The sequence below is a fragment of the Podarcis cretensis genome, assembly GCF_951804945.1.
Source record: "Podarcis cretensis genome assembly, chromosome: 10".
Taxonomy (NCBI): Eukaryota; Metazoa; Chordata; class Lepidosauria; order Squamata; family Lacertidae; genus Podarcis; species Podarcis cretensis.
This window is the reverse complement of record NC_137179.1, coordinates 55301274-55327817: the sequence shown is the minus strand read 5'-3', so window position 1 is coordinate 55327817 and position 26544 is coordinate 55301274. Positions and strand designations below refer to the sequence as shown.

Genomic DNA, 26544 nt, shown 5'->3' with positions numbered 1-26544 from the left:
GCTATCAGATTGTTTATACCAGTGAGTACATATTTAAGAACAGCTTTCTGGTAAATGTTGTTTATTACATTTTCATCCTGCACTTCCTTCAGGGAAGTGCAGGATAACAATTCATGGTTCTCCTCCTCCCGTTTTATTTGCACATCAACCCTATGAGCTAGATTAGTTTGAGAGATTGTGGTTGGTGGCGCTGTGGGTTAAACCACAGAGCCTAGGACTTGCCGATCAGAAGGTCGGTGGTTCGAATCCCCGCGATGGGGTGAGCTCCCATTGCTCGGTTCCTGCTCCTGCCAACCTAGCAGTTCGTAAACACATCAAAGTGCAAGTAGATAAATAGGTACCGCTCTGGCAGGAAGGTAAACGGCATTTCTGTACGCTGCCCTGGTTTGCTAGAAGTGGCTTAGTCATGCTGGTCACATGACCCGGAAGCTGTATGCCAGCTCCCTCGGCCAATAAAGCGAGATGAGCGCCGCAACCCCAGAGTCGGCCACGACTGGACCTAATGATCAGGGGTCCCTTTACCTTTACCTTTTACCAAGTGAGGAGGCTGAATGGGGGTAACTGAACTTGGATCTCCTCAGTCGTGGCCCTTCACTGGCTCTCAAATCTTCCATTAGTCTCCTATAAATTGTCTTCTATCCAATTAGTCATCTAATATGTATCTTACAGTATGCCTTACCCATTACTCCTAAATGTATCGAGTCGGTGTATACATTGCCATCACCATATAGATCAGCATCTACATGACCCGTTTCTTGCCTTCTGGCTATACACTTTGGTACAACTCATCAGGTGTGCTAGGAATATGTGTAAGATGGGCAGGTAGAAAGTCAGGTTACAATGGAATGGCCTTGACTTTCAAGGGATTATTGTGCCTTGTAGAGGCGAGTTCATCTGAACAAGATAGGGGATTGTTACTTTAGCAATTCCTTTTAATGCATAAGCTAGCAGTTACAGTTAGCAAGTTCTCAGCTATGTTTGAAATTCACTAAAGTCTTAGAATACCAGTTTGTCTAGGATTATCATATTGAGGGTTTGGAACCAGCTATGGCTAAACAAGAGGCCATATTTTGATCTAATAGCAGATATCTCAAAAAACAACCATTGGAGCTTCCTGTACAGTGGTACCTCTGGTTAAGTACTTAATTCTTTCCAGAGGTCCGTTCTTAGCCTGAAGCTGTTCTTAACCTGAAGCACTACTTTAGCTAATGGGGCCTCCCGCTGCCGCTGCGCGATTTCATCCTGAAGCAAAGTTCTTAACCCGGTACTATTTCCGGGTTAGCGAAGTCTGTAACCTGAAGCGTATATAACCTGAAGCATATGCAACCCGAGGTACCACTGTATATCTTTTCATTTTCTCAGACTTTTAGGATACCACTGTAATGTTTTTGACTGTTTTGTGCTGCCTTTGTGACCTTGTCGGCATGCAGTTTAATTATGTGCTGATGCATTAAGTGTGGCATTCAGCAAAGTTTTACTCAGAGTAAATGTGACTAAGTTTGGTCCCTTAATTTCAATGGGTCTACTCTGAGTAAATCATAGCTGAATCTCCTTAATTTTGTTTTCTCCTTTCTGGGGTATGATTGAAGGCCAGTGCAATGCAAAAATGAATGGCTTAGGCTTAGAAACAGTAGCTGGCCCAAGGCCATCTAGTAAGCCCAAGCAGAATTTGAACCCAGGTTGCCCTGTCCAAGTCCAACGCTTTATCTATTTCATCATTACCCTGGCTTTTTGTGCTGGCTTATTGGTCTTACAGCAGCACTGTACGGATTTTGACATCTAAAGATAGCTCTCCTTGCTTGAGCTATAATAGACGAAGGTTTAATAATGCCTGACAGCTATGATAGATAAAGAATCTCTCTCTTTCTGTGTGTGTCTCTCCTCTTACACATACACACACATTTACAGATGCAGACTATTTTTAGGATGTTGGTATTAAAATAGACAGCTCAATAATACATTTTGAGTGGCCTATGTAGTAAAAAGGGGTGGCATGTGGGGGAAACCATGAAAATAGTTATTGCTTGAATCTGCTTCCCTTTGTTCAAAATTTGTTGAAGAGTATGATGTCAAAAGGTTAAATTGAATGTAAAAGACTATATTTAATGTCACATGAGTGTTTTGTTTTAACTTCAAAGCTTCTTCACATAGTAACTTTTCTTCAGGACAAGATGTGTTCTTCGGTAATTGCTCTTCATTGAGATGAATATAAAGGAAGTTCTATCTTCAGAGTAAAGATTTGTGAAAAGAAAGTATTACGGGTTTTTTATATATAAAAAATCAGCTATAAAATTTATAGGCTGATCACGTGAGTTGATATGGTGCTGTAAGCAGCATTTCCTAACATTTGGTATAAGTTCCTCAGAAGAACAGATCCTCCAAGTGTCTCTATTTTCCAGGGATGTCCCAGATTTAGAGAAGCCATCCCAGTTTCTGATTTGATCCTGGAATGTCCCATTTTTCCTTAGGATGTCCCTATTTTTGTTGGAGAAATGTTGGCGTTATCTGACCCCCAAGCTGTCTGAAGGCAATGCTGTGTAGGGTTGTTTTGTTTTTTTAATGTTTTATTATGTTTTTATATAAGTTGGAAGCTGCCCAGAGTGGCTGGGGCAACCCAGTAAGATGTGCGAAATTAGTAGTAAAATTATCATTATGGAATGGGACGTCCCTGTTTTCATTGGAGAAATATTGGAGGGTATGCAAGAGAGATCTATTCTCTTTAGGTTGAGAAGGTTTTATTACCACCTCCTTTAGGTTTTACTTATTTAACATATTTTCATACAATGAAAGGTGTACAATGCAAATTCCTGCATTACACTAGATGACCCTCAGGGTCCCTTCCAACTTTACAATTCTGTGATTCTATGATTCTACAGAGTTGGCATTAAAAACACAACAATAAAACCACATACACATAAACAGAATACAGTGGTACCTCGGTTTTCGAACACCTCTGTAGTCAAACATTTCAGAACTTGAATGCCAAAAACCTGGAAGTAAATGCCTTGGTTTTCGAATGCACCTCAGAAGTCAAACAGGAAAAGCAGCTTCCGTTTTGAGTTTTCTGTATTGAGGCTTCCATTTTGAGGCTTCCACTTTCAGTTTTCGGTCTTTGAACGTTTTAGAACTCAAATGGACTTCCCAAACAGATTACGTTCAAAAACTGAGGTACCATTGTAGTAATTTAAACCAATAGATACTAAAAGTCAGAAAAGGCCCAGCAGTGTCAGTGCCTGCCTCCATTCAGAGTGAATTTGGTTCTGAATTGGTCACCTAGCAATTCCCCCACATCACCAGCATTATGCAAGAATGGCTACTTAGTCATAAGTTAGCTAAGCCATCTAGTGATGGCCATGAATTTGGATGGCATTAAAAGAGGATGAGGCAAAATATTGGAGGATAAGTCTATCCGTGTCTCCTAACCACATGTATTACTTTTGCGGCTGCAGGCAGTAGGCCTCTGAATGCCAGCTGCTGGGAATCTCAAGGGAGGAAAGTGTTGTTGTGTATATGTCTCACAGGCTCCCCAGAGTAATAATAATAATAATAATAATAATAATAATAATAATAATAATAATTTATTATTTATACCCCGCCCATCTGGCTGGGCCTCCCCAGCCACTCTGGGAGGCTTCCATAGAAACCAAAAATACAGTAAAATATCACATGTTAAAAACTTCCCTGAACAGGGCTGCCTTAAGATGTCTTCTGAATGTCAGGTAGTTGTTTATCGCTTTGACATCTGCTGGAAGGGCGTTCCACAGGGCGGGTGCCACTACCGAGAAGGCCCTCTGCCTGGCATCTGGTTGGCCAGGATGATAGACTGGGTGGTGCTTTAGCTTGTTCCTGCATGACTTCCATTATGTAAGTGCCTGGAAGATCCTTAAGGTCCACATTCAGAATTTGTGCTTCCCACAAGCAGCAAAGTCTGTACATGCACTTCTCACAGTTCCTTGCACACCTACTTGGAATGAAAAAGTCAAACTCCAGCCTGGTCCTGCACAAGCCTCAAAGTCACATATTGTGGGAAATCAAATGTTGCTCTTGAATGCAATTACAGTGGTACCTCGGGTTAAGAACTTAATTCGTTCTGGAGGTCTGTTCTTAACCTGAAACTGTTCTTAACTTGTGGTACCACTTTAGCTAATGGGGCTTCCCGCTGCCACCAGGCGATTCTTGCTCTCATCCTGAAACAAAGTTCTTAACCTGAGGTACTATTTCTGGGTTAGCGGAGTCTGTAACCTGAAGCGTCTGTAACCCAAGGTACCACTGTAGTTTATCATTGTACCACACAGATGGGCAACATGTGGCTTTCCAGATTTTGATGGACTCTTCCGTTAGTCCCAGGCAGTACAAACAATGGCCAAGAATGATGGACGGTACACAAGTTTCTCATCCTTTTTGCAAAGCATACATAGCTCTAGTTCTGGTGAGCCAGATGACGTCAAAAACTTCCCATATTTTATATTTAGTTGTTGTGCTGCTTGTAACAAGCAGGAACTTAACAGATCAACCAAATGTTTTGAATAGGTTAGCTGCTTGTCAGATGTGTGCTGCTTTCCCTTAGTTTGAAATGTGATGTCTTCATTGTACAAATTGCCAGCTTTTTAGCAAAGATTCCGATTCTTATGTATATTAACACATTTGTAGTTCTTTTTGTTTATGTAAAGGAGGAAAAGTCCTAACAGTGCAAGAGACCTACAGAAAATTTGAAACTGAAAACATGCAGGCAGGAGATGTTGCAAAAGTTTTACAGTAATTTGTCTGTTACGTGAAGCCAAATATAGTACCCAAAAGGCAAAGATTAAAGCTGCACACTGACTAGGGAAGGAGCCTCCATTTGAGACAGTGAATGTGCAAACATGCAGAGGATTGGTTGCACATGTTTCTGACATTTAGCTGTGATCTCTGAACCGCATGTGGTGGCTCTGAAAAATAAAGAGATCATAATGGTCTGGATCTGAGTTTCACTGTAGAATGTTACACACACCCACACCCACACACCCCATCACATGTGAGTGTTTTCTTCAGTTTTGATAAATGCATACAGTTTTGGTTTCATTGATCTGAGGTAGTTCAGATGGATAGATAAACTGTTGTGCTTGAGAGCTAAAGGCTTGGATTCAAATTATGGCCCAGTTTCAGTAATGACGTGACCATGCAAAGTTAAGTACTTAATTGAGTTCAAATGCCAACTTAGCTGTCCTACTAAAAGAAAAGGGAAGTCAAGGCTGCAGTCCTATATACACTTTCCTGGAAGTAAATTAAATCCCTCCGAATTCAGTGGGGCTTTCTTATGGGTATACATGTATAGGACTGGTTGGGTTGAGACCAGTGTCAATTTTGGTTTGATTGAGAAACAGTGTAATCTTAGATAAGGCTTGCAAACTTGTTTTCTATGCCATAAGTGGACATACTTTTATTTTTGCTGTGGAGGATTCATGGAATAAAGTTTAGGGGATAATGGACTTGGGAAGACTCACTAAAGGCATTTCAGACAAGATTAGGTTAACCTTGTTTATAAATTATAATGTTTGGTAATGACTGAAAGTAAGAATAGCAAGATGGACAAGGTACATAAATAATGTACTGTGGTGACAGCAATGGGTGCCTGAGACTGATCCTTTGAATCAAATTTCCTTGAAAATTAATTTGGTTGAAATAACTTTTGGCTAATTTAGAATGGAAGTAGAATTGTATGCTACAATTAATTCCAAAACATTATGATGTGTATAAAAATGTATACTCTTATGCAATTCTTTTAAGATCGTATAAATCTTTTGCCTTTTACAAAATTTGTGGAATATAAGCACACATGTTTTGAACTGTGATAGTTTAAGTGGAAAGAAAACAAAACGAGAGCTGTAACACTGTTTTTTAAGTCTTAAGGGTCATTTGAAGAAAACCTATTAGATGAAATTTGTCATTAGTCATACTATAATATTGCAAGAAAGCCAGAGGGTGAATGTGACAGTACATATTTGTGTACTCAGTATCCCTGTAGTGGGTAAATTGTAGGAATGTGGCAAAGATCTGAGATGGGAGTTGTTTGAAGTAGTGGCTGTCAATCAGCACAATCAAAGGATGGCCTGCTCTGACACAATTAGCTGATTTGGGCATGACCACTTAATTTATAAGGTCTCTCTGGCTGCTTGAAAGCTTTATCAGTCCTTAACAGGAGCATCGAGAATACCACATTGCTTGAGGTTGGTCAGGGATAATCTACTGCATTGTTTTTGGATTATTTGATAGTGCCGAACTTAAAAATGCCTCATCTGACAGATTGCTCTTACTATCAGGTGAGCTATTGAAAATAAGTGCTAGTTTGGGTGCTGTTTCTCATTTTACTAATGCAGAGCAATGATGTAGTTTGTATCTAATGGAAGTCTCTATTGGCGGATTATGCAGTGATCTTTGTACACATTAGGCATGGGTTTCAACTCAAACTTGGTGTAAAAACAATGTTCAAAGGTATGCTGAGGTTACTCTGCGTTCTTGAAATTGCATTCTTTCCTGAGATGATTGTTTCTGTGGCTGGAGAATTAATTGTATAATTAATTTGGGGAGCAGAGAAGATTGAATGGACTTCTTGAAGGCTGGGGTTCTCTGTTTGCTTATGGAAGTAGCATTGTCCAGTTAAACTACCATGCTTCTGTATAACTTAGCGGACATAGATCTTGTATAGCTTGTAGTTCACAGTGTCAGCCAGTTTCCATGACCTGCAATTTAGTTGCTCACAACTGTATTATTAAAGGTCCTCGAGCCTAATCTAAGAGAAATTGTACTTCATCGTTTTCTTTTCTTCCATAGGTCCAGACCCACTTGGACAATCCATCTAGGTATCACGTTCAGCAAACTCAGAGGCACCAAGTGAAGCAGTACCTAACGCTGGATGCGAAGCTGTCTAGCCAAAGCCTGTCATCTCATTCCCATTCAATCCATTCTTCAGCAGCTATGCCCATATTAAGGAGTGGGCATATGCCTCCGACCAACATCAGCACTCCTGGGAGTCCAGTGACCAAGTTATTAAGTCTTGGAGGAGAACAAGAAAATGCGGTATGTCATAGAGCCGTGAAATAGTCTAAGGCCTCTTGAATGCTGGTTTGCCAAATTAGATGGAGCTTACAAGATGGGGGAAAGAGCTGTGAAATAGTCTAAGGCCTCTTGAATGTTGGTTTGCCAAATTAGATGGAGCTTACAAGATGGGGGAAAGGTTCCCATTTCTTCAGCATTGCTACACCTAGATATGCCTGAGTTAAACTACATTTGTTGAGTGAGATCTAGAGGCTTATGCATGAAATTCCATGTCATCACTGTGGATTTCCACGGTCCTTTTATAATCACGTAAGCATTGCTTAAAGAGATGTTTGCTCTCTGATGTGTTAAGGGGTGATTAATTCAACATCAAGTCTCGGGACTAAAGAAAACCTCCCAAATTTGCACAGGTTGGAGCCAGATTTAGTCATGCTTAGAGCAGACCTGAAGGAATGGGTTTCCCAAACCCAAAACTGACTGTGCAGGCAGTTTGAATAGCCTCCAATAAGGCTACAGACCCACTTTTATGACAAACTAAGACCTAAGTTTGGATTCAAACCTACCATTGTTAATTACAAACTATAGGATTTTATAGCAGCCCCTTGTTCCAGTAAATAAGGACTGCAGAGTTTTTACATGATATATGCATATAAATAGCAAATAGAGCTCATATTCTGCATGCATAGCTACATTCTGGGCTGCTACTAGAAACCACCCCTTTCTCTTGGAATCTTTTCAGACTGTGAATTTAAAGTCCTATGTATATGTTGCCTTCCTCATTTATATGACTTACATTGCCATTGAAAATTTACCTTCCCCCAGTATGAGTTTGCTTCAGTTGTAGGGCTCTCATTTTTGGGGGGAGGGGGATTGGTCCCAAAGTATTAATTTTGGAAGGACATAAATATTTCCAAAATGCTTTGAATGTGAGGATACTTTTATTCACAGTTATCCTTTCCCCTGCATGCTCATCTTCAGCACTATTTTGTTCCTTATTTGCTGTTGTTCCCCCACTGAATTAGTCACAAACAGGTGATCCTAGCTTAATCATAGGTCAATTTATAAATGAGATGCTGTTATGATGCTATTCAGCCAAACAGTATTGGCTATCATCATCATTTCATTTGTATGCCTCTTCTGAAAGTGATTCTGATCACAAAGAGAATTCTTTTATCAAAGGATTAGTGTTTGTTCTTTTTTTAAAAAAAGTGAATATTTGTAGAATAAGTTCCTCTGTTCACCATCCTCTTGCATTCATTGACAACTTCTTTTATTAGATGGAGGACGTTATCGATGACATAATCAACATGGAATCTAGTTTTAAGGATGAAGGGATAGGTTGCTCTGAAACACCGCTTCTCTTACAAAGCACTGTAAGTAATTGACACTTCCCTTTCAAAAAAATTATTGAAGAATACAACTGAGAACTGTAATTCATTGTTGCACAAAGGTGATATTTGTTCTCTGGCTTCCTCTCTTGCATAAAACTATCTGAGAAAATTATCCTTTCCACTGACAAATTTCAGGATGGTGGAATGAGCAATAGAATGCTATCTTGTTACAAAGGTGTATATATATCTGTGTTATAGGCTATCTCTGCTGATAGGAACTCAAGTTTCCCTTCTTACAATGCACTGATTATATATCTTGATTTCCTTGACAATTTATAATCAAATGTTTTAACACTCAGTAAGCTCAGATGCTTTTTAAGAACATACCAGAATGCCTAACAAACCTGATATTCAGCAACTGATTTAACATTTGACTCAAACATGGAAAAATGTTGTAAGGCCAAAATAAGCTGTGTTTCTCTACTTAAGTAATAGTTTCAAACATTCAAAAAATTTTGAACCTATTGTCAGTGAGCATCAAAAAGAATGGAACAGATCCCTTTGTATACCTTTAAGTTAACCATTTTATTTATTGTGTTATTATTAAAATTTATAGGCTGCCTTTCAACCCCAACCCCACCATCTCCACTTTCCCAAGCTGATTCACAAAATCATATGAAATGTGCTCAAGAAACCAGCTGATCAAACTATAAAATTCATGCCATCAATTGCATGCAAATTATTAAAATTCATAAACAATAAAACTGATATCACAATTTCCTTTCCCCCCCTCCCGGCTGCCCCCACATGCATAGAGATCCTGCAGTTCTGATCTCCCAGGCTCAGGTTTCTAATTGCACCCTAGTTAGTGCTATTTGTATGAGCAGTTTCTCGTCAGTGATTACCACGATCTTCAAAGCTCAGTACATCTTTGCTGGGAAAGGACCAGACTAAATATTAACAGCGCCTTATCTTGGGTAACTGGAAAAGGCTGCACAAGACAACAGCAAGGCAAAAGTCTTTGTTGGCACATTTTACACTAGATGTACTTAAAAGTCCAAGGAAGACTCAAAGGTCACCTTGATATTTGAGCTCAGCATTGCATTTCCAGGTTCCGCTCACAAGATTTGAACAAAGAGAAATGGCCACGACAAGCACGTATTTGCTTAAAGTATTGTAAGTTGCTTTGAGTTGCGGTGGCAAAAAAGCAACTAATAAATTCAAATGATAATAATAATGTGGGGCGTATGGCATGGAGCTGTGCCTCCTGGCGCCACCCTCAATATCATGTGTCACTATATTGTCCATGGAAAGTCTGCAAAGGGTGCTCCTAAATATCAGGAAGTACTTCCCTGTAGGCACTCCGTGTGATCATGAGCCCTCCTTGCGGTGTCAGCATTCAAACAACAGCTGATACCCTGGGGCCATTTTGCAGGGACTGGACAAACCGCTACTCTGCCCTCTGTGAGTTATCCCTATACATGGAGGGAATGTATGTATGTGGCTAATGTCTATACCACAAACCAGCTTTGAAAATGTTAATATGGGTCCAGGTTCTAATCGGCCACCTGTGTGTACATTTAGGCGCACAGTGTCTATAACATTTTGTAACTATTTTTGTGTTCCAAAACTAGACCTACTCTCAGATTTCATAAAACCCAGATCTATGTCCGCCAAGTGACAAGATGCCCTGCTCTGTGGTATTTTCCGGTGTGAGGAGCTTCATGTGGTCTACTGTCGGTGAAGAGAATTTTGTTAATTATGTGTGTGAGTGGTGCATATTGTTCCCGGCCCTTGCAAACGCCACTGAAGACTGTGTGTTACACAATTGTCCTTGGATCAGCCCATTTCCTTATCTCCTCTATAAATGCCATCTGAAGAGGCTGGTGAATATATGCCGTTGAAGTATATTCCATGGTAATTTAGTAGGAACGAAAGGAAGGCTGTTCCCTTCCTTCCTGTTGAGCGTTCAGCCTTTGAAAGGTAGGTGAAAGCTGTAAAGGGAAGCATTCCTTGCTCGAGTGCTCAGATTTTATTCTAGAGCTGCCAGTCACTTATAAATAGAAATGTGATGGGCCTAACCAATTCACACTATACTTTAAAAGAAAGGCGACAAAAAAGAGAGGAAAGGGGATTTGTTAATCTTTTAAAAGAGAAGAAGACGTTTCTCACAACATGTGCCACACGTTCAGTGTGCACTGCGATCTGAAATGGCATGTTATGCCATATGTCGGGTGGGTATTTCTTTTGCTGCCCCCAAAGAGATGGGTACCAATTTGAGTGCCGAACCATCTACTTTAAAAAGTTGTTTCCATTAGTGAAATTGGGAAGAAGACTCTTCCTAAATGGGGGACCATTGTAGTGGAATACCTCTACTTACTTTCTCTTGGGGGAGGAAATCCATTCCATAAGAAAAGGGGCAGTGTTAGGTTTCCTTGTATTGTTTGATGGGAAGGGGCTCTTGATCTCCTACTTTGGAAACAGCAAAAAATCTGACACAAAGTGCAACTGCTTGAAGAGAGACTTTGAAAAAATGGCTGATGGGAAGTTGTTGCCATCCTATAAGGAAAAGGTCAGTCCTTCTTCCAAGAAAGCTGTCTTCTGCTGGAAATGAGATTGGTATACACTTGTCATTGATAGCTTAGCACTGAGATGCCATGTCATCATTATATACTCCAGTCTGGTTCCAGTGGGGAGAAATGAACCACATGGTGGTCACTAAGCAGCTCCTGACTTAGTCTATTATGGGCTTTTCCAGATCATGAAAACATGGCAGTGGTGTTAGCCCATCTAGTTTGTTCAGTGTCCTCCTGAGTCCTCTTCAGGATTCCCCCATCATGTGCAAAGGGGACAGTGGGAAGGATGGGCCCCGGCTACACGCCCTTCAACAAGTCACTGGTCTGGTTTGCACAACATGGTAAACCAAACTATGGCTTAGTCAGGCTCCCGCGAATGTGCAAACTCTGGGGATAAAGCTTGCAGTCACTTTGCTCCTGATCCTTTTTAATTTTGCACATGCTGAGCTAAACCAAGGTTTGGCTTAATGTTTCACTGACTAGCTTAACCACAAACCTAGATTCAGACAATACATTAAGCCAAATATGGCTTCGCTCAGGACGCTACTAAAAAGGGCCAGGGTGGAGCAAAGTGACTGCAGACTCTTCTCTAGGATCCCAGACATTTCTGCAGTCTTGGGGTTTGGCTTACTGTGTCATGCTAACCAAGTCATGGTTATCAATCCTGCAGCCATTTATGTTTTGAGGTCTAAACTTCAACAGCAGATAGCCTTTTCTACAAAGTTAGGCGCTCCATAAGGTTTAGAAGTCTGATCTTCCAGGGTCCTAAAATGAATGGGGAGCCTACAAGAGTAGAAAAGGTTCCCTACTTCAAAAATTCAGCCCTCAATGTGTGGAGGGCTCTGGAGTGGTGACACTGATGTGGATCATACCTCACAGGATGATAATTGAGTGGATGTAACTATAGGGAAGGGGGTAAATTCAATTCAGTATGGACCTAAAGGCAGACCTACTTATTTTATTCTGATGCAGGCAAAGTAAAATTTCCACTTCTCCGGATTTTGCAATACAGTGCAAAATTAAGCCAAGCAGTTTGTATAAAGATGCACTTAGTTGGGTTAATGAATGCCTAGAAATACGTATATCAGGGAAAATAAGATATGAACATGCTTTACATTATGGAAAATTGTTTTGCAGAGATATGGATAAAATTGCGTACAAAAATGAAAATTGCACTAAAATGGTGCTGAATTTTCACAATGACTTAAAAACTTCCTCAAATTTTAGAAAAATGGGAAACTGAGAGAAACTGCCCAACACTTGAATAGGGCTCTGGTCGCCAGATACTATCTGTCTCACTCATCTGTTTACCGTATCATCAGGTTCAGCAGTTTACAGAGGCAGGTGTAGGTAAAATACGTCACAGATGGGCAGTTAAGCCACAGAGCATTAAGAGTTCAGAATTAGATATCCTCGAGGTCCTTTGTGATGCTTGAAGCTAACCATTACATATGGTCTTTCAGCCCTTCTGTTTGTGAGCAGTTTTGAAATGCTAGACCAAATGGCAAGGTAGAAACAGCTCTGCTTCCCCTTTGAGTTTGAAGAGGAAATATCTTTTGATAGCTTTGATATCATTGTGTGAGTAGTGGCAGCAGTAGCAAAAGATGAGTGTGCATTAACAGGACAAAAAGCAATGCATATTTTCTAGTTCATCTTCCAACTTCAAAGATTAAACCAATCCGTGTTGGCTACTTATACTGAATAAACCCAAAAAGCAAATGATAAGAAAATGAAACAAACATTGAACAAATTGTATTTTAGTTAATTTAGGAAATGAATGAGAACATGCTTCTAATTTCAGCTATCCACTTGACAGATGAAAATAGTGCAGCTCCTAAACTTTATTAACTCAGTGGTGGCGATGTTTAAAATGAATCAATATGGTTGATTTTTAATACATTCTACTTTTGGGCAATTGTTACCTAACCAAGTCACTCAAGAAGCATACTTTCTGTTCACTTAAATAATTGATTGAGCATTGGGCTCTGAGAATTCTTGTATTAAGAGGATCTGTGTTCGATTTTGACCATAGTGAACCATATTAACTGGAAGAAGAGAAGAGTGCTCTTAACATTGCATTGTTTGTTTGTTTAGCCAAAAACAATTTCCTAACCAAAGGCAGATTTTTTGGGGGGTGTATTTAGGGCCCATTTAGAATCATAGGATCATAGAGTTGGGAGGGACCCCAAGGGTCATCTAGTCCAGCCCCCTGCAATGCAGGAATCTTTCACCCAACATGAGGATCAAACCCACAACCTTGGGATGAAGAGTCTCATGCTCTACTGAGTGAGCTATCCAGGCTCACATCCTTTCAGAGAGGATATAGGGATGAGGCCAAATGTATATTTCAGAAGAGGGAATTCCTTAGGCATCGAGTCACCACCAAATAGGCCCTGTCTCATGTTCCAACCAACCTAATCACGCCCACTGCTGCGTCTGTGAGCTGTGCCTCTGTGGCTAATCTCAAAGCCTGGACAGGTTGCTTTGGCTGGAGCCACCAAGTAGCATTTCCAGGTTTTAAAAAGTCAAAACCAGCACTTAACTAGGAAGTGCATAGGCAACCATTGTAACTGATACAATATTGGAGTAACACAGTCTGAGTGTCTTGCCCCCACAAGCATCCAGGCAGCAACTGAAGCTTCAGAATCACCTTTAAAGGCAGCCCAACACTGCAGTCTGGGTATAACCAGGGCATATCTGAGGCAAGATCTACCATCCCTACATGTGTTAACCACTATCCTAGTGGAGATGCAGAAACTCATTGTCCCCCATTAGATGAGTTAGAATAAATACATAAGTAAACCAAATAGATAGATGCAGAAACTTGCACAACACCTCGAGCTTTGGATAAAAAGAAGATCATTGTTAACAACGTTCTTATCATAATCTCCAGCTACTTTGGCTTAATCGGCATAATTAAAGTTTAGAGAAGCTCCATATTTCATTCAAATGAAATGTTAAGACACTATTATGTGATGATTAAGGTTTTGTAGTAATCTTTTCACAGAACCTACCCTGGGTAAATGCATTTTGTTTCCCTTATTGGTGCTTCAGTTATACTTCAGTGTAGTTGTACCATCTAACAGGGACTAGTTAACCATTTGCTGCGTTAATCATTTAATGCAGTTCTCATCACTGAGTGAAATGATTTACAATTTGGTTGCATGAAGACAGAGAGAGATGCATATTGGCCTATAGTGACTGAGACAGTGAAGAGCGTAAAATGCATTGAATTGAAAGGTACTGTTTCTCTAAATGTATTTGTTGGCATGTGCATGCTATATAAATATATTCTGGCCTTCAGCGGTTCAAAGTACTTGACTATCATGTTGTGGAGCATATTTTTGTTATCTGTCATGCTGGTTTTGGTTGGACGGAGGTTTGCTTGACTCAGTTTGTGCCCTGATCTGCCTTTGGCGAATTAGAAGATGGCGACATTCTTGAGTTTATATTAGCTTTGATCCTTTAGGTAAGAGAGGTGGAATTTTGATTGCATAATAAGAATCCTTGATCTGTTTGTCTTTTTCCTTATTTTAATCTGCCTTTTGAATGGCATGGGGAACTCATACTCTAGCAGTAGTTCAGGAATAATACAGCATCAAGAAAAGTAGCTACACTTTATGTCTATCTGGAGCTCAGATATGGTTGTTGTTGTTAATAATAGCAGATATTTTTACCAATCCTGCATCATGCGGTTGCAGCTGTTTAAAAATACAACATTAAAATTGGTTTTAAAAATCACAGTCAATGAAGATGGGCAAGTCTTCTGAAATACACATCTCAGGTGTCAAAGGCCAGGGTCAAGTGGTGCATCTTTATCATACAACAAAAATGTCAGGAGATATCAAACACACCTCTGTAGGGAGGAAATTTCCCAGCTTAGGGGCTACTACAGAGAATGCACTCCCTGTGCCAACGCCCCACCTGACTTTCTGAGGGTGGTGAGAGTACCAACAGGGTTGTAAAAGATTCCTGTCTGGTACTACTACCAGTCAATGTTGACAATACTACGAGATGGACCAGTGGTCTGATGCATGCCATGTTCTGTGTTCTAAGTTCATATATCTTTTTCAATTGCTGCCCCTTTGCTTGCGTATCATCTTTTTCACAGATGTCGGTCCTTTCTGATGCAAACCAGGAAGCTGGTTTTCCTTTGGTCTTTTGCATTTTAAAAACAGACAATATGTATGTGTTGCTTTTTTTTTTTTAAAGGCCTAAAATAAATATGATGTGGGCCTGCCACAGTGACTGCCTGATTAGAACTGACACAAAGAATTTTCTACAGCTGGGCTTGGTTTGAGATGGTGATCACCAGAGCTCAGCCCCAGAACCGTTTCATATGCCGGAGGATGAGATCAGCTTTGGAATATGAGAAGAAAGAATGCAGAAGATGGTGCATCTGCAAGTTATGTGCTGATGCAAATTGACTCCCCATCAAGTAGTTGTATAAGAAGTAGGATCTGTCAGTTTTGGACCTCTCAGTTTCTCATGTTTCCAATCTTAACATCAGTTCTCCACATTCTGCAGCAATTTGCAGTTCAAAAATCCTCATGAAATCCCACCAGCATTTTAGTGTGAATTTCTCCCAACAAGCGCATTTTTATACGCTGTTCGCATTTTTGTAAACAAATCTACCTAATACATTGCCTTTTTGTGCCATTTTCATTTTTATGCTTCCCCCCCCCTTTTTGGAAAACGGTTGGAAAATTCAGATAAATGCAAATTTGAAAGGATAGCTGTGTTTCAGTTTGCACAAAATTTGCAGAGTTTGCACAAAATTGAGAGCGATTCCTAGGTCTGGAAGACCTGGCGGAAGATGCGAAAATAGTGATGGTTTGGAAGCTCCCTTCGAGTGCCACAAGGGAAAAAAAGAGATGCACTTTTACTATCCTAGGAGATTCCATGGGTAGAGGAAGAGATTAACTAAACTGAAACTTGACACACAGCGGCTTGACTAAGAGCTCATTATGTCTACTCATTCCTCTGCACTTACGTAGCCAAAGAGTAAATGTAATTGAATCTGCCAGCTCCACTCTGCCTGGTGGCGTCTCAAAAAGGAGCCCGTCTGCATATAGGTGTGCACATAGAGTCCTCTTTCAGATGTTCTGTGACCACATGGACATTAGGGCTGATGCATACAGTCCTGCTCCTCATTCTGCATGCTCACTATGCATGTGGAAAGGGGATTAAGGATTTGAGCTGCTTAAATGTTTTGGGTATATTCTTTATTCATTCACAAAAAACCCTCAAATTTTATTAATATCTGTAATTCCCTATTCCCACCCCCCAACAAAACATGGCAGGATTCGCTTGTATAAAGACTTGTAGGTGATGCTTATTCATCTCAGAGGACATTGAGGAAGCAATCTAAATAACTATGAAGATCATCTATTTTGTTAAGATCTTCAATTAAGGATCCTGTAGATACTTCAGTTTCAAGCAAATAGCAAGCCAGCGTAGTCTACAATGTGCATGTCAATTTAATTGTCACCATTCAGTTAAAGAATGATCGGAACGGCGACAGAACTAGAATATATATATATATGATGAGAATATATATATGATGAGAATATAAATTATGATGAGAAGAATACATTTTGTCTTACTACTCAGGAATAAAATAAAGGTGCTTAAGCTGGAAATGTGCTTAGCTTTCAAATCCTACATATTAAACACAGCTTGCTCTTGAATAAGAATTCTGAACATTCTTTAAAACCTATCTCTATGAAGACATAAAAAGATATGAGAATTTTCTGGAAGTGACAGGATAAAGACACACAAGGCTTCCAATTGGCACTTGCTGGTTACAGTTTAAGCAGTAGTAGTTGCTTCAGTTCGGCGATAGCTAAAGACTTTTATTCTACATCCCATTAGTAAGAATAGTTGGGAAGAACTGCCAGTTGCCCATATCTTTGTGTTTATATGGAGCAAGCAACTGATGGAAAAAGAGGATAGAGTTACAGTACTGTGATACTGTTACATACAAGTGACGTGCAACAGTTGGGTATCTCATGCAAGGTTATTATAATAATTAACATTTATACACCTCTTAATGCTAAAATAGGCTTCTCAGCAGATTACTATTAGAATTTCTGCTCCGTGATTGCAGTCATGGGATTGTTGTCTATCACATGACGGTGTATGTTTTGACTCCACAGAGTGGGAAGTGGCAGAGACAGGATGTTTGTGTTACTGTGTTCCGTGAAGTGGGATTATTGTCCTTTGTTCTTTCTCTCTGCTATCTGATGCTAGAGAGAGAGGGAGCCATGTTGCAGTGCTCCGTGTGTGTTTATATGTAAATACAGTAGATTAGCCAAAATGCTGAGTTGCTGAGGTCTGTTATGCAAGCTGCGAAGACTCTGTGGATCCCTAAGTGTGCTGGTGTCTGTTGGCATCGGTCGGTGTGATATTCGGGCTGAAGAAAGCTTTTGAAGCTCCCAAACGATAGACCAGGAGGGAGAGAACATGCCAGTCAGGCATATGTCTCTGCCAGGGTCCTACTCGAGTGTAGGACAAGCTCCTGACATAAAAACCAATTACACGAAAATTAAAATATACATGTACATAATTGAAATGTGCATTAAAACAACACAACAATTAAAGCAGGATAGTCAGGTTGAAAAGATGTGGGAGCAGGTGCTTCTTCAAGGGAACCGGTGGTATGCCAGTACAGATGACACCTCTCATATTTCGGCAAAAAGTACTTTCTATAACACTAGTATGGGATGCAGGTGGCGCTGTGGGTTAAAGCCTCAGCGCCTAGGACTTGCCGATCGAAAGGTCGGCGGTTCGAATCCCTGCGGCGGGGTGCGCTCCCGCTGCTCGGTCCCAGCGCCTGCCAACCTAGCAGTTCGAAAGCACCTCCGGGTGCAAGTAGATAAATAGGGACCGCTTACCAGCGGGAAGGTAAACGGCGTTTCCGTGTGCGGCTCTGGCTCGCCAGAGCAGCGATGTCACGCTGGCCACGTGACCCGGAAGTGTCTCCGGACAGCGCTGGCCCCTGGCCTCTTGAGTGAGATGGGCGCACAACCCCAGAGTCTGTCAAGACTGGCCCGTATGGGCAGGGGTACCTTTACCTTACCTATAACACTAGTGCCACCAGTGAAAATGAAGGCTTCTACATCATAAGTCAATAATCATTAGGCCACAGCAAGTCTAACTGGGTTCCATTTGTTCTTGATGCTCTTATCGGGTCACGGAGAAGCACACCAGTATAGAAATAAAATCAACTTTTGTATATAAAGTGGAAATACTAAAAAAGATCTTGAAAGGAAAGAGAAATTATCTGTTTGACTGGAGCCAGGATGAAGCATAAGAATAATTACACTGCTCAAATATGTTTGGGTTCTTAAAGACCACTTCAATAGATTTCCACTATTTCCTCTCCTGAAGGAAGTTGTTCTTGCTATATTCTTCTCCCACCCCTGCTTTTTTCCTTTCCATTTGGGCCACATCTGTGATATCTGCCTCCTTGTTTCTGTGCTCATTATCGCAAAATGGAGAAAAGTTATGGCCAAAGCACATCCAGTTTTGATAGGAGAAGATATTAGCACAATGAAAGTTCTTCACATCTTCAGTTACCGTTGGATATGTAGCCAAGGAAATGTCTGGTTCTAGATGTTTGGTTATCTAGGGTTATTGGCTTGTTTTTGTTCTTGGTCTTGCTTCTGTTACATATTTTGTGCTCACATTTTGTATTTTTATGAGGCTCCTCACAGGTTCTCTGCCATGGCAGCATATTCACCCATTGCTTTTCCAGCTGCACTGGCTCCCAGTGGAGTACAGGGTCAGATTTAAGGTGCTGGTTTTGACCTTTAAAGCCCTTCATGGCCTAGGACCCTCGTACCTACGGGACCGCCTCTCTCAGTATGCCCCACAGAGGACCTTAAGGTCCATAAATAGCAACACCCCAGAGGTCCCGGGCCCAAAGGAAGTCAGATTAGCCTCAACCAGAGCCAGGGCCTTTTCAACACTGTCTCCAGCCTGGTGGAACGCTCTGCCTCATAAGACCAGGGCACTGCGGGATCTGATTTCTTTCTGCAGGGCCTGTAAGATAGAGTTGTTCCGCCTGGCCTTCGGCTTGGAATCAGTTTGATTCCCTCCCCGTCTTTTTTTTTCCTTTCTCCTCCTGTGATGGAACTCCTATTTGGGGACTTCCCTGGCTTTTTTCTGGCCCATGTAGGACCGGTCTGGAAAATTAGCCTTGGTGAAGACGACGTTTTCATCCCCAAAAAAGTTTTTGATTTGAGTTTCCATTGAAATGAGGCTGTATTTTAATGTTTTAATGTTTTGTTTTAATCTTGTTTTTAAGTTGTATTTCAATCAATTTGTTTTTATATCAGGTGTTAGCCACCCTGAGCCCGGTCTTGGCTGGGGAGGGCGGGGTATAAATAAAATTTATTATTATAAAGCAAATTCACTGTTTTTTGCATATTTCTCATTACACATAAGAAATTAATGAACAACAGTGCTAACATCTAGGCATATATGGCAGTTGCAGAATGATTTTTCTCATCTAGCACAGTACCATTTTAAGGCTTTTGTCCACAACATGGCCCCCAAACCCATGTTAAGGTGTTTTGTACCATAGTGCCTCTTCCTTTCCACACAGTATCACCAAACTGAGAAATAAATTTTTGAGTTCAGGGAGATAGTTACAAATCCGTTCAGGTCTCAGGTAAGACCAGCAAGGTTATTTTCCCTTTCAACTTAACTCATATTCGAAGTGTAGTTGCAGTAATCCTGCTATTGGAAAATATGCTATGGCATTAATTCAAAATCGGACATCAGGGGCCATAACCAGGCATCATTCTGCATATGAAACGCACATCAGCCTCACTCAAGTTTCTGAATATGGAACAATGGCAGTCTTTGACCCTTAACATTTAATTTTGTTTTATACAAGATAAGGGCAAAGTCTGCCTTTAGATGCATATTTTCTACCTCCCGCTGCGATTAAGACATGAATACGCATCTGAAAAGGAATTTTGTTCTTAAGTGTCTGCATATGCCTTTCACCTTACAAATCATGAATTTATTCTGATTCACTCACCCCTAACTTTTCTGACTCTCTCTCTCTCCCTGTCCCCCTCCCTATCCCTCTATTTCCCCCACAGCTTTCAAGTAGCATTTTGGATATATACAGTGACCAAGGAATGCCAGCTGCTAATATGGGCCTCACGAATGCATCCTGCCCATCTAATTTGCCTGTTAAAAGGGAAATCACAGGTAATATAACACTGAGATGTTGGCACAGGCTTATCATTTTGAAAATAACAGTAGCAGCCTTTCTCCCACCCCACAGTCCATTCTGCATGATCCTAGCCAGTGCTTTTATTCAAGAGAAATAGGTGTCAGAACTCACCATGAAGTTGTTATAGTAAGTTATCAGGTGACTCGGGGCAGCCCTGAAAGGATGCTGGTTTGACAACAGTTGCATCCACCACCCGCAGAAGTGCTAAAACCTATGGCAAGCTGTCTCCCTAGCTAGTTTGGGGGTTGCCCCTGGTTCTGGTGCAGGTCAAATAAATGTGCCCCCACTCCCCTTTTATCTTAGATTCAGGTGTTTGGCTAGGGCAGCTTGGAAGGGATCTCATGCAGATTGAAATTGAAATACTTTATTGTCACTTGTACAACTTGTATACAGTGAGATTACACGAGCAACCCTCACTCAGCTCTCTTAGTCTTAATTCCCCTCATTTACTGACACACACCCACCAAACCCGAAAGTCACTTGCCCTGTTGTTATCTTTTCATTCAGCAGCCTAACAGCCCACAGATAGAAGCTGTTCTTTACCCTGTTGGTGCGACTAATCATGTTTCTATATCTTCTGCCTGAGGGCAGGTGATCAAGAAAGTGCCGGCCAGGGTGTGAATCACCCCTGAGAATTTTCCTCACTCTCCTGAGGCAATGTTCTTCCTCAATGTCATCCAGCGGATTCACAGGACAGCCCATAATATCTTGTGCTGTATTAACCACCCACTGTAGACACTTCCTATCAGTTGATGTCATACCAGCGTACCATACAGTGATGCAGTATGAAAGGACATTTTCTATTGTGGACCGGTAGAAGGAGATCATCAAATGCGAAGCGGGTAGGGAGAGAGCTGGTCCACAATGGTGCCCACCTGAAAGGTGACAGAAACTGAGCTTTGGTGAACTCTGGCTGAACCCCCCCCCCCCCCGCCCACTGATCCTAACATTATGCACAGCTAGGACTCTTGGGGAAATGGCATTGGTCAGCCAGCAGCCACTGGGAGATGCCCTGCAGCAACTTTTGGCTGCTCCTTCAATGTTCCCTCAATTATGCACACATAGTTTGCCACCCACCTTTGGCTCTGCACTAGTTTTGACCACTTCCTCCATACTTTAGAGGGGGGGTGAGTTGGGTGCCCACCAAATGTTATTTCCATCATCCCCCACCATTGGCCATACTGGCTGGGGCTGATGGGGGTGCAATCCAGCCACATCTGGAAAACACTGCATTATCTCCACTTGGTTTTGAATGACTAACTAATAATCTGTAATTGGGTCCAATAATCTATAAGAGCAATGTTTGCAGAATACACGTGCTATCAAATAATATATACCCTTGATGTTTTGACTTATATGATTCATTTTCAGATGTTGACCTATAAAGGATTTATTAGCTGCTACTAATAAACCACATTAAACCACAGAGCCTAGGGCTTGCCGATCAGAAGGTCAGCGGTTCGAATCCCCGTGACGGGGTGAGCTCCCGTTGCTCAGTCCCAGCTCCTGCCAACCTAGCAGTTCGAAAGCATGTCAAAGTACAAGTAGATAAATAGGTACCGCTCCGGCGGGAAGGTGAATGGCGTTTCCGTGCGCTGCTCTGGTTTGCCAGAAGTGGCTTAGTCACGCTGGCCACATGACCCGGAAGCTGTATGCCGGCTCCATCGGCCAGTAAAGCAAGATGAGCGCCACAACCCCAGAGCCATTCTAACACTCAGGAGCCCCTTTACCTTTACCTTTACTACCTTATGGCCTTGTATATGATAGGCAATATCTCACATTGTCCAACACAGGGACTCTTAAACTTTGGAGTGACAACACAGCTCATCCTGCCATGCTCTTCTGAGGTCTGACTTTATTCCTGCCTCAGCTACTTTCTTTCTATTCCAACTGTTTTACCTCGGTCCATATTTTGCACACCTCTTTACAACAGTCCCTTGTCCACCACATGGGCAGAATCTTGAAGTAAATCTTTTGGCAACACCACCCCCCATCACAGCTAGTTTTCAGGGAGATTTTCTCAGGATTTTGGAGGGTGTGGAGATGCAGTTTTAATATATGGTTTGTAAATAAAATAATAACAATAACAATAACAATAACAAAATAAAAGAAAAAAATTCCTTCCAGTAGCACCTTAAAGACCAACTAAGTTAGTTAAAGACCAACTAAGTTAGTTCTAGGTATGAGCTTTTGTGTGCAAGCACACTTCTTCAGATACACAGAAGAAGATATCTGAAGAAGTGTGCATGCACACGAAAGCTCATACCTAGAACTAACTTAGTTGGTCTTTAAGGTGCTACTGGAAGGAATTTTTTTCTTTTATTTTGTTTTGACTATGGCAGACCAACACGGCTACCTATCTGTAACAATAACAATAACAATAATAATAATAATTATACCCCGCCCATCTGGCTGGGTTTCCCCAGCCACTCTGGGTGGCTCCCAACAGAATATTAAAAGCACAATAAAACATCAAACATTAAAAACTTCCCTAACAGGGCTGCATTCAGATGTCTTCTAAAAGTCAGATAGTTGTTTATTTCCTTGACATCTATTGGGAGGGTGTTCCACAGGGCGGGCACCACTACCGAGAAGGCCCTCTGCCTGGTTCAGGCAGCAATAGTTTAAAACTGACTCTTCTCTTTATCCCCACTTTGGTCTCCATCATCAGTTGAAGATACAATGTGATTGGCCTTGCTCACTTGGTTTTTACTAAGTAGAAACCACGTGGGGGCAGCTGGATTGAATGTGATGGGGATGTGGTTTTAAACTCCCTGTCTACTCACACTAAGTTCCTGATTTGGATCTGTCCCTCCTGTGGCTGCTATCCAGCATACAAAGACCAAGCATAATCATTCGTACCTATAATCACACCTACGTTTGTCCTTTTATCTTCAGAGACAGAACTACACCAGATGTCTTTTACTGCCTTCTGAGCCCTTTGAAATGCATGTTTTGAGGGATAAAGCAGGAGCAAAACAAGTTAATTCTTTAATTTTGTTTTTCAAAACTGCCCTGAACTTTACATTTCCTCATTGATTTTGCAAGGCTTTGCTCAGGCCTTGCAAAGGTCTTGTCCTGCTTCCTCAGGACAGAATGTTCCCAAAGATGAGTTATTTCTTAGTTCTGTCTAGTTGGGTAAGCTTCAAAGCAGCGATCTTTCTGGATATAACGCTGCTAATAAACCTAATTACTGTAGGAAACATAGCAGATTCGGGCACATTTGGGCTTCTGATCGATGGTATAAATAAGTTACCGTCTATTAAAATTTGTTCCAAGTTGCCACAAATGACTCTCTTAAAGGTTCACAATACATCTATTCATGGAAAATCCGTATTAATGGATTAACAACTTTAAAAGTTACATTCATTTAATCCAAAGAATGCTAACAACTGTGTACAGTGTTATCAGTGCAATGCAAAAGGAACAAAGAGGGGGGTTTCCTCTCCCCCTTCCCCAATATGACTATTTAAGAAATCTGATTATTTCTTGCATGATGGGAAGGGAAACTCAAATTCACTCTGGGTGCTTACCCTCCCCATGGTAAAGAAAATTAGAAAATTGCTAAATGCCATGATCTTCTTTTTCAGTTTCTAAAAATTAAAAATGCATGATGGCTATAAAAAAAAAATCCCTGGCACACATAGAACGGCAACACATGCTGTAAACAGCAACTGACAAACTGCAGGAAGTGGTACAATCATCTTCGGTAAATCTGGGAGTACATAAAATTGCTTGAAGGCTTGCCTGAAAAAGTTGTGCAATTAAAAGGTCCTGTTGTTACACAGAGCAATTTCTGGAACTGTGACCCAGTGATTGCTTAAACAGTTTTTGCTTTCTGTCAGAAACAGATACTCGAGCAATGGCAAAGGAGAGGCAAAAAAAGGATAACCATAATCTCAGTGAGTATATTTACATGAACTGTTGTCTGTAGGTTGTACAGGGTGGGGAAGTACCTGCTAATGCTGAAGGATATACAGTGGTACCTTGGGTTACATATGCTTCAGGTTACATACACTTCAGGTTACAGATTCTGCTAACCCAGAAATATTACCTCAGGTTAAGAACTTTGCTTCAGGATGAGAACAGAAATCGTGCTCCGGCGGCGCAGCAGCAGGAGGAGGCCCCATTAGCTAAAGTGGTGCTTCAGGTTAAGAACAGTTTTAGGTTAAGTACGGACCTCCGGAACGAATTAAGTACTTAACCTGATGTACCACTGTACTTGGGTTCCTTTATGTGCGAAGCAGACACAGTACAAAAATGCACATGCGTAAAGGGAGATCAGCCTCATTCCTGACACCCAGAATGTTGTCTTACATATATAATGTTTTGCCTGCACTGAAATAGCATGTTTACCTATGGGAGAAACCATAGCCTTGCCTACTGAAGGGTGTGTGGTAGCTATGCGTTGCATGCAAAATGTCCAAAGTTCAATCACTTGCATTTCCAGCTGCAAGGTTCTCAACTGGCAGGACTGAGAGAGGCCTCTTGAGCCCAGGGATGTTGATGAAGCTGGCCCAAGCCAGGCTTGCAGATTAACTGGCTTTCATCTTGATCAAAGCCAGAAGGGAACGCCATCTGCCATTCCTGGATTTTCTCTCCCGCCCTGGCTGTTTGTTAGAAAGCAAAAGAACCTTGCACTAAAAAGCAGAGCTATATGACTAATGCCATATTATTATTATTATTATTATTATTATTATTATTATTATTATTATTATTCGTTCATTTCTACCCCACTTTTATGCCCAAATGACACGTGTAATTTGACTCTCAGTTAGCAAAACCAGGGCAGATGCAACTGCAGACTATAGCTGGCTAGGGCAGTGGTTCTTGAGTATAGATATAAGATATAGATGTGTGCTTGGCCACTGGTCACATTGGCTTTTCACCTATTGTGTCATTCTTTCCTTCCTTGCAACTGTCTGGGTCAGAGAGTTACTTCAATCTCCTTTTCATTGATTTGGTTGAGTTCGTCATAACTCAACAGGAATGGTTCAGTTTCTGAGAACAGTGCCCCTCAACCTGAGGGAACCTTTGCGGGATGAATATATAGCGTTAATAACAATAATTTCTGCAGTTGGGTTGGCCAGGAGGGGAAATCCTTTGGGCCTGTCTTGCCAGAGATGGATGCTTGGGAAACCAAGCCAAGGCCCCCCACTTTTTGAGGGCGTGGTCTAGGAAGAGGAGTCAAAATATCTAACTTGCTGTCTTAATTAGTAATTAGATCTAGGCTGGGTGGCGCTGTGGGTTAAACCACAGAGCCTAGGACTTGCCGATCAGAAGGTCGGCGGTTCGAATCCCCACAACAGGGTAAGCTCCCATTGCTCAGTCCCTGCTCCTGCCAACCTAGCAGTTCGAAAGCAAGTCAAAGTGCAAGTAGATAAATAGGTACCGCCCCGGCAGGAAGGTAAACGGCGTTTCTGTGCGCTGCTCTGATTCGCCAGAAGCGGCTTAGTCATGCTGGCCACATGACCCGGCTGCCTTGGCCAGTAAAGTGAGATGAGCGCCGCAACCCCAGAGTCGGCCACGACTGGACCTAATGGTCAGGGGTCCCTTTACCTTTACCTAGGCTGCGAGTGCCCAGATGTGGAGGCTGGGTGTGTGGGTGACATTAGATGCCACAATTATAGTCTGAGAGCAAGCAGTAACCTCTTGACTGAACCTCCTGGCTCCACTGTGGTTGAACTAGCACCTCACGGATTGAGTATTTTCAGGTGTTACAAAGAGGGTGGCATTGTGATGTTTTGAAAGAGGCACAGCATTTCACTGCCTGCTGATGAATTACATGCTGCTATTATTACAATCTCTTGTTTTCATAGTTGAAAGAAGAAGACGGTACAACATTAATTACCGGATCAAGGAGCTTGGTACACTTATCCCAAAGTCTAATGATCCGTGAGTTCAGCTGTCATTTCTGTCATTGTTTCTACTGCTTAAATATAATGAAAGGGGCTGAAGATGAAATAGATTTGCTAGATGTCAAGGTTAACTTGGACAGTTTGGTTTCACATCATTGTTCTCCTAGCAGACGTCTGCGGAATTGTTGATATTTGATTAATTCAGATCCACCTCCCCTTTCCCTACATAATTCTTCAGGTTCACATGCAATACTTATAGCATTTTGGGCAGAATCCCCATGATCAGACATGTATATGCTATGCAGAGCTGTATATATATATATTTTGCCGGAAGTCATCATGACCACCTCCCTTGTTCTCTTATTATGGAAATAGTATCCACCTGAAAGGTGCTGGAAGCGAGCTCCCGTTCAAAAAAAGCCCTGGCTCTATGATGTCTGGTATTGTCTTGACAAGTCAAAAGAACGTGCAATACAATGGAACAGAGAGCT

The 26544-nt window shown here is 41.4% G+C and overlaps 1 protein-coding gene across 3 annotated transcripts in view; it reads left to right on the top strand.

The window, feature by feature from the left end:
* TFEC (transcription factor EC) overlaps positions 1 to 26544 on the top strand; it is a 128561-nt gene that overhangs the window by 93059 nt on the left and 8958 nt on the right. Inside the window, exons 1-6 of one of the 3 annotated variants that reach the window (XM_079994363.1) lie at positions 6022 to 6299; positions 6811 to 7056; positions 8313 to 8408; positions 20059 to 20170; positions 24047 to 24097; positions 26015 to 26090. In XM_079994363.1, coding sequence (XP_079850489.1) covers positions 6267 to 6299; positions 6811 to 7056; positions 8313 to 8408; positions 20059 to 20170; positions 24047 to 24097; positions 26015 to 26090 — 614 coding nt within the window. In that variant the 5' untranslated portion in view covers positions 6022 to 6266. Of the gene's footprint in view, positions 1 to 6021; positions 6300 to 6810; positions 7057 to 8312; positions 8409 to 20058; positions 20171 to 24040; positions 24098 to 26014; positions 26091 to 26544 lie in introns of those variants that run through there. The other 2 variants (XM_079994362.1, XM_079994364.1) reach the window with 2 other exon arrangements.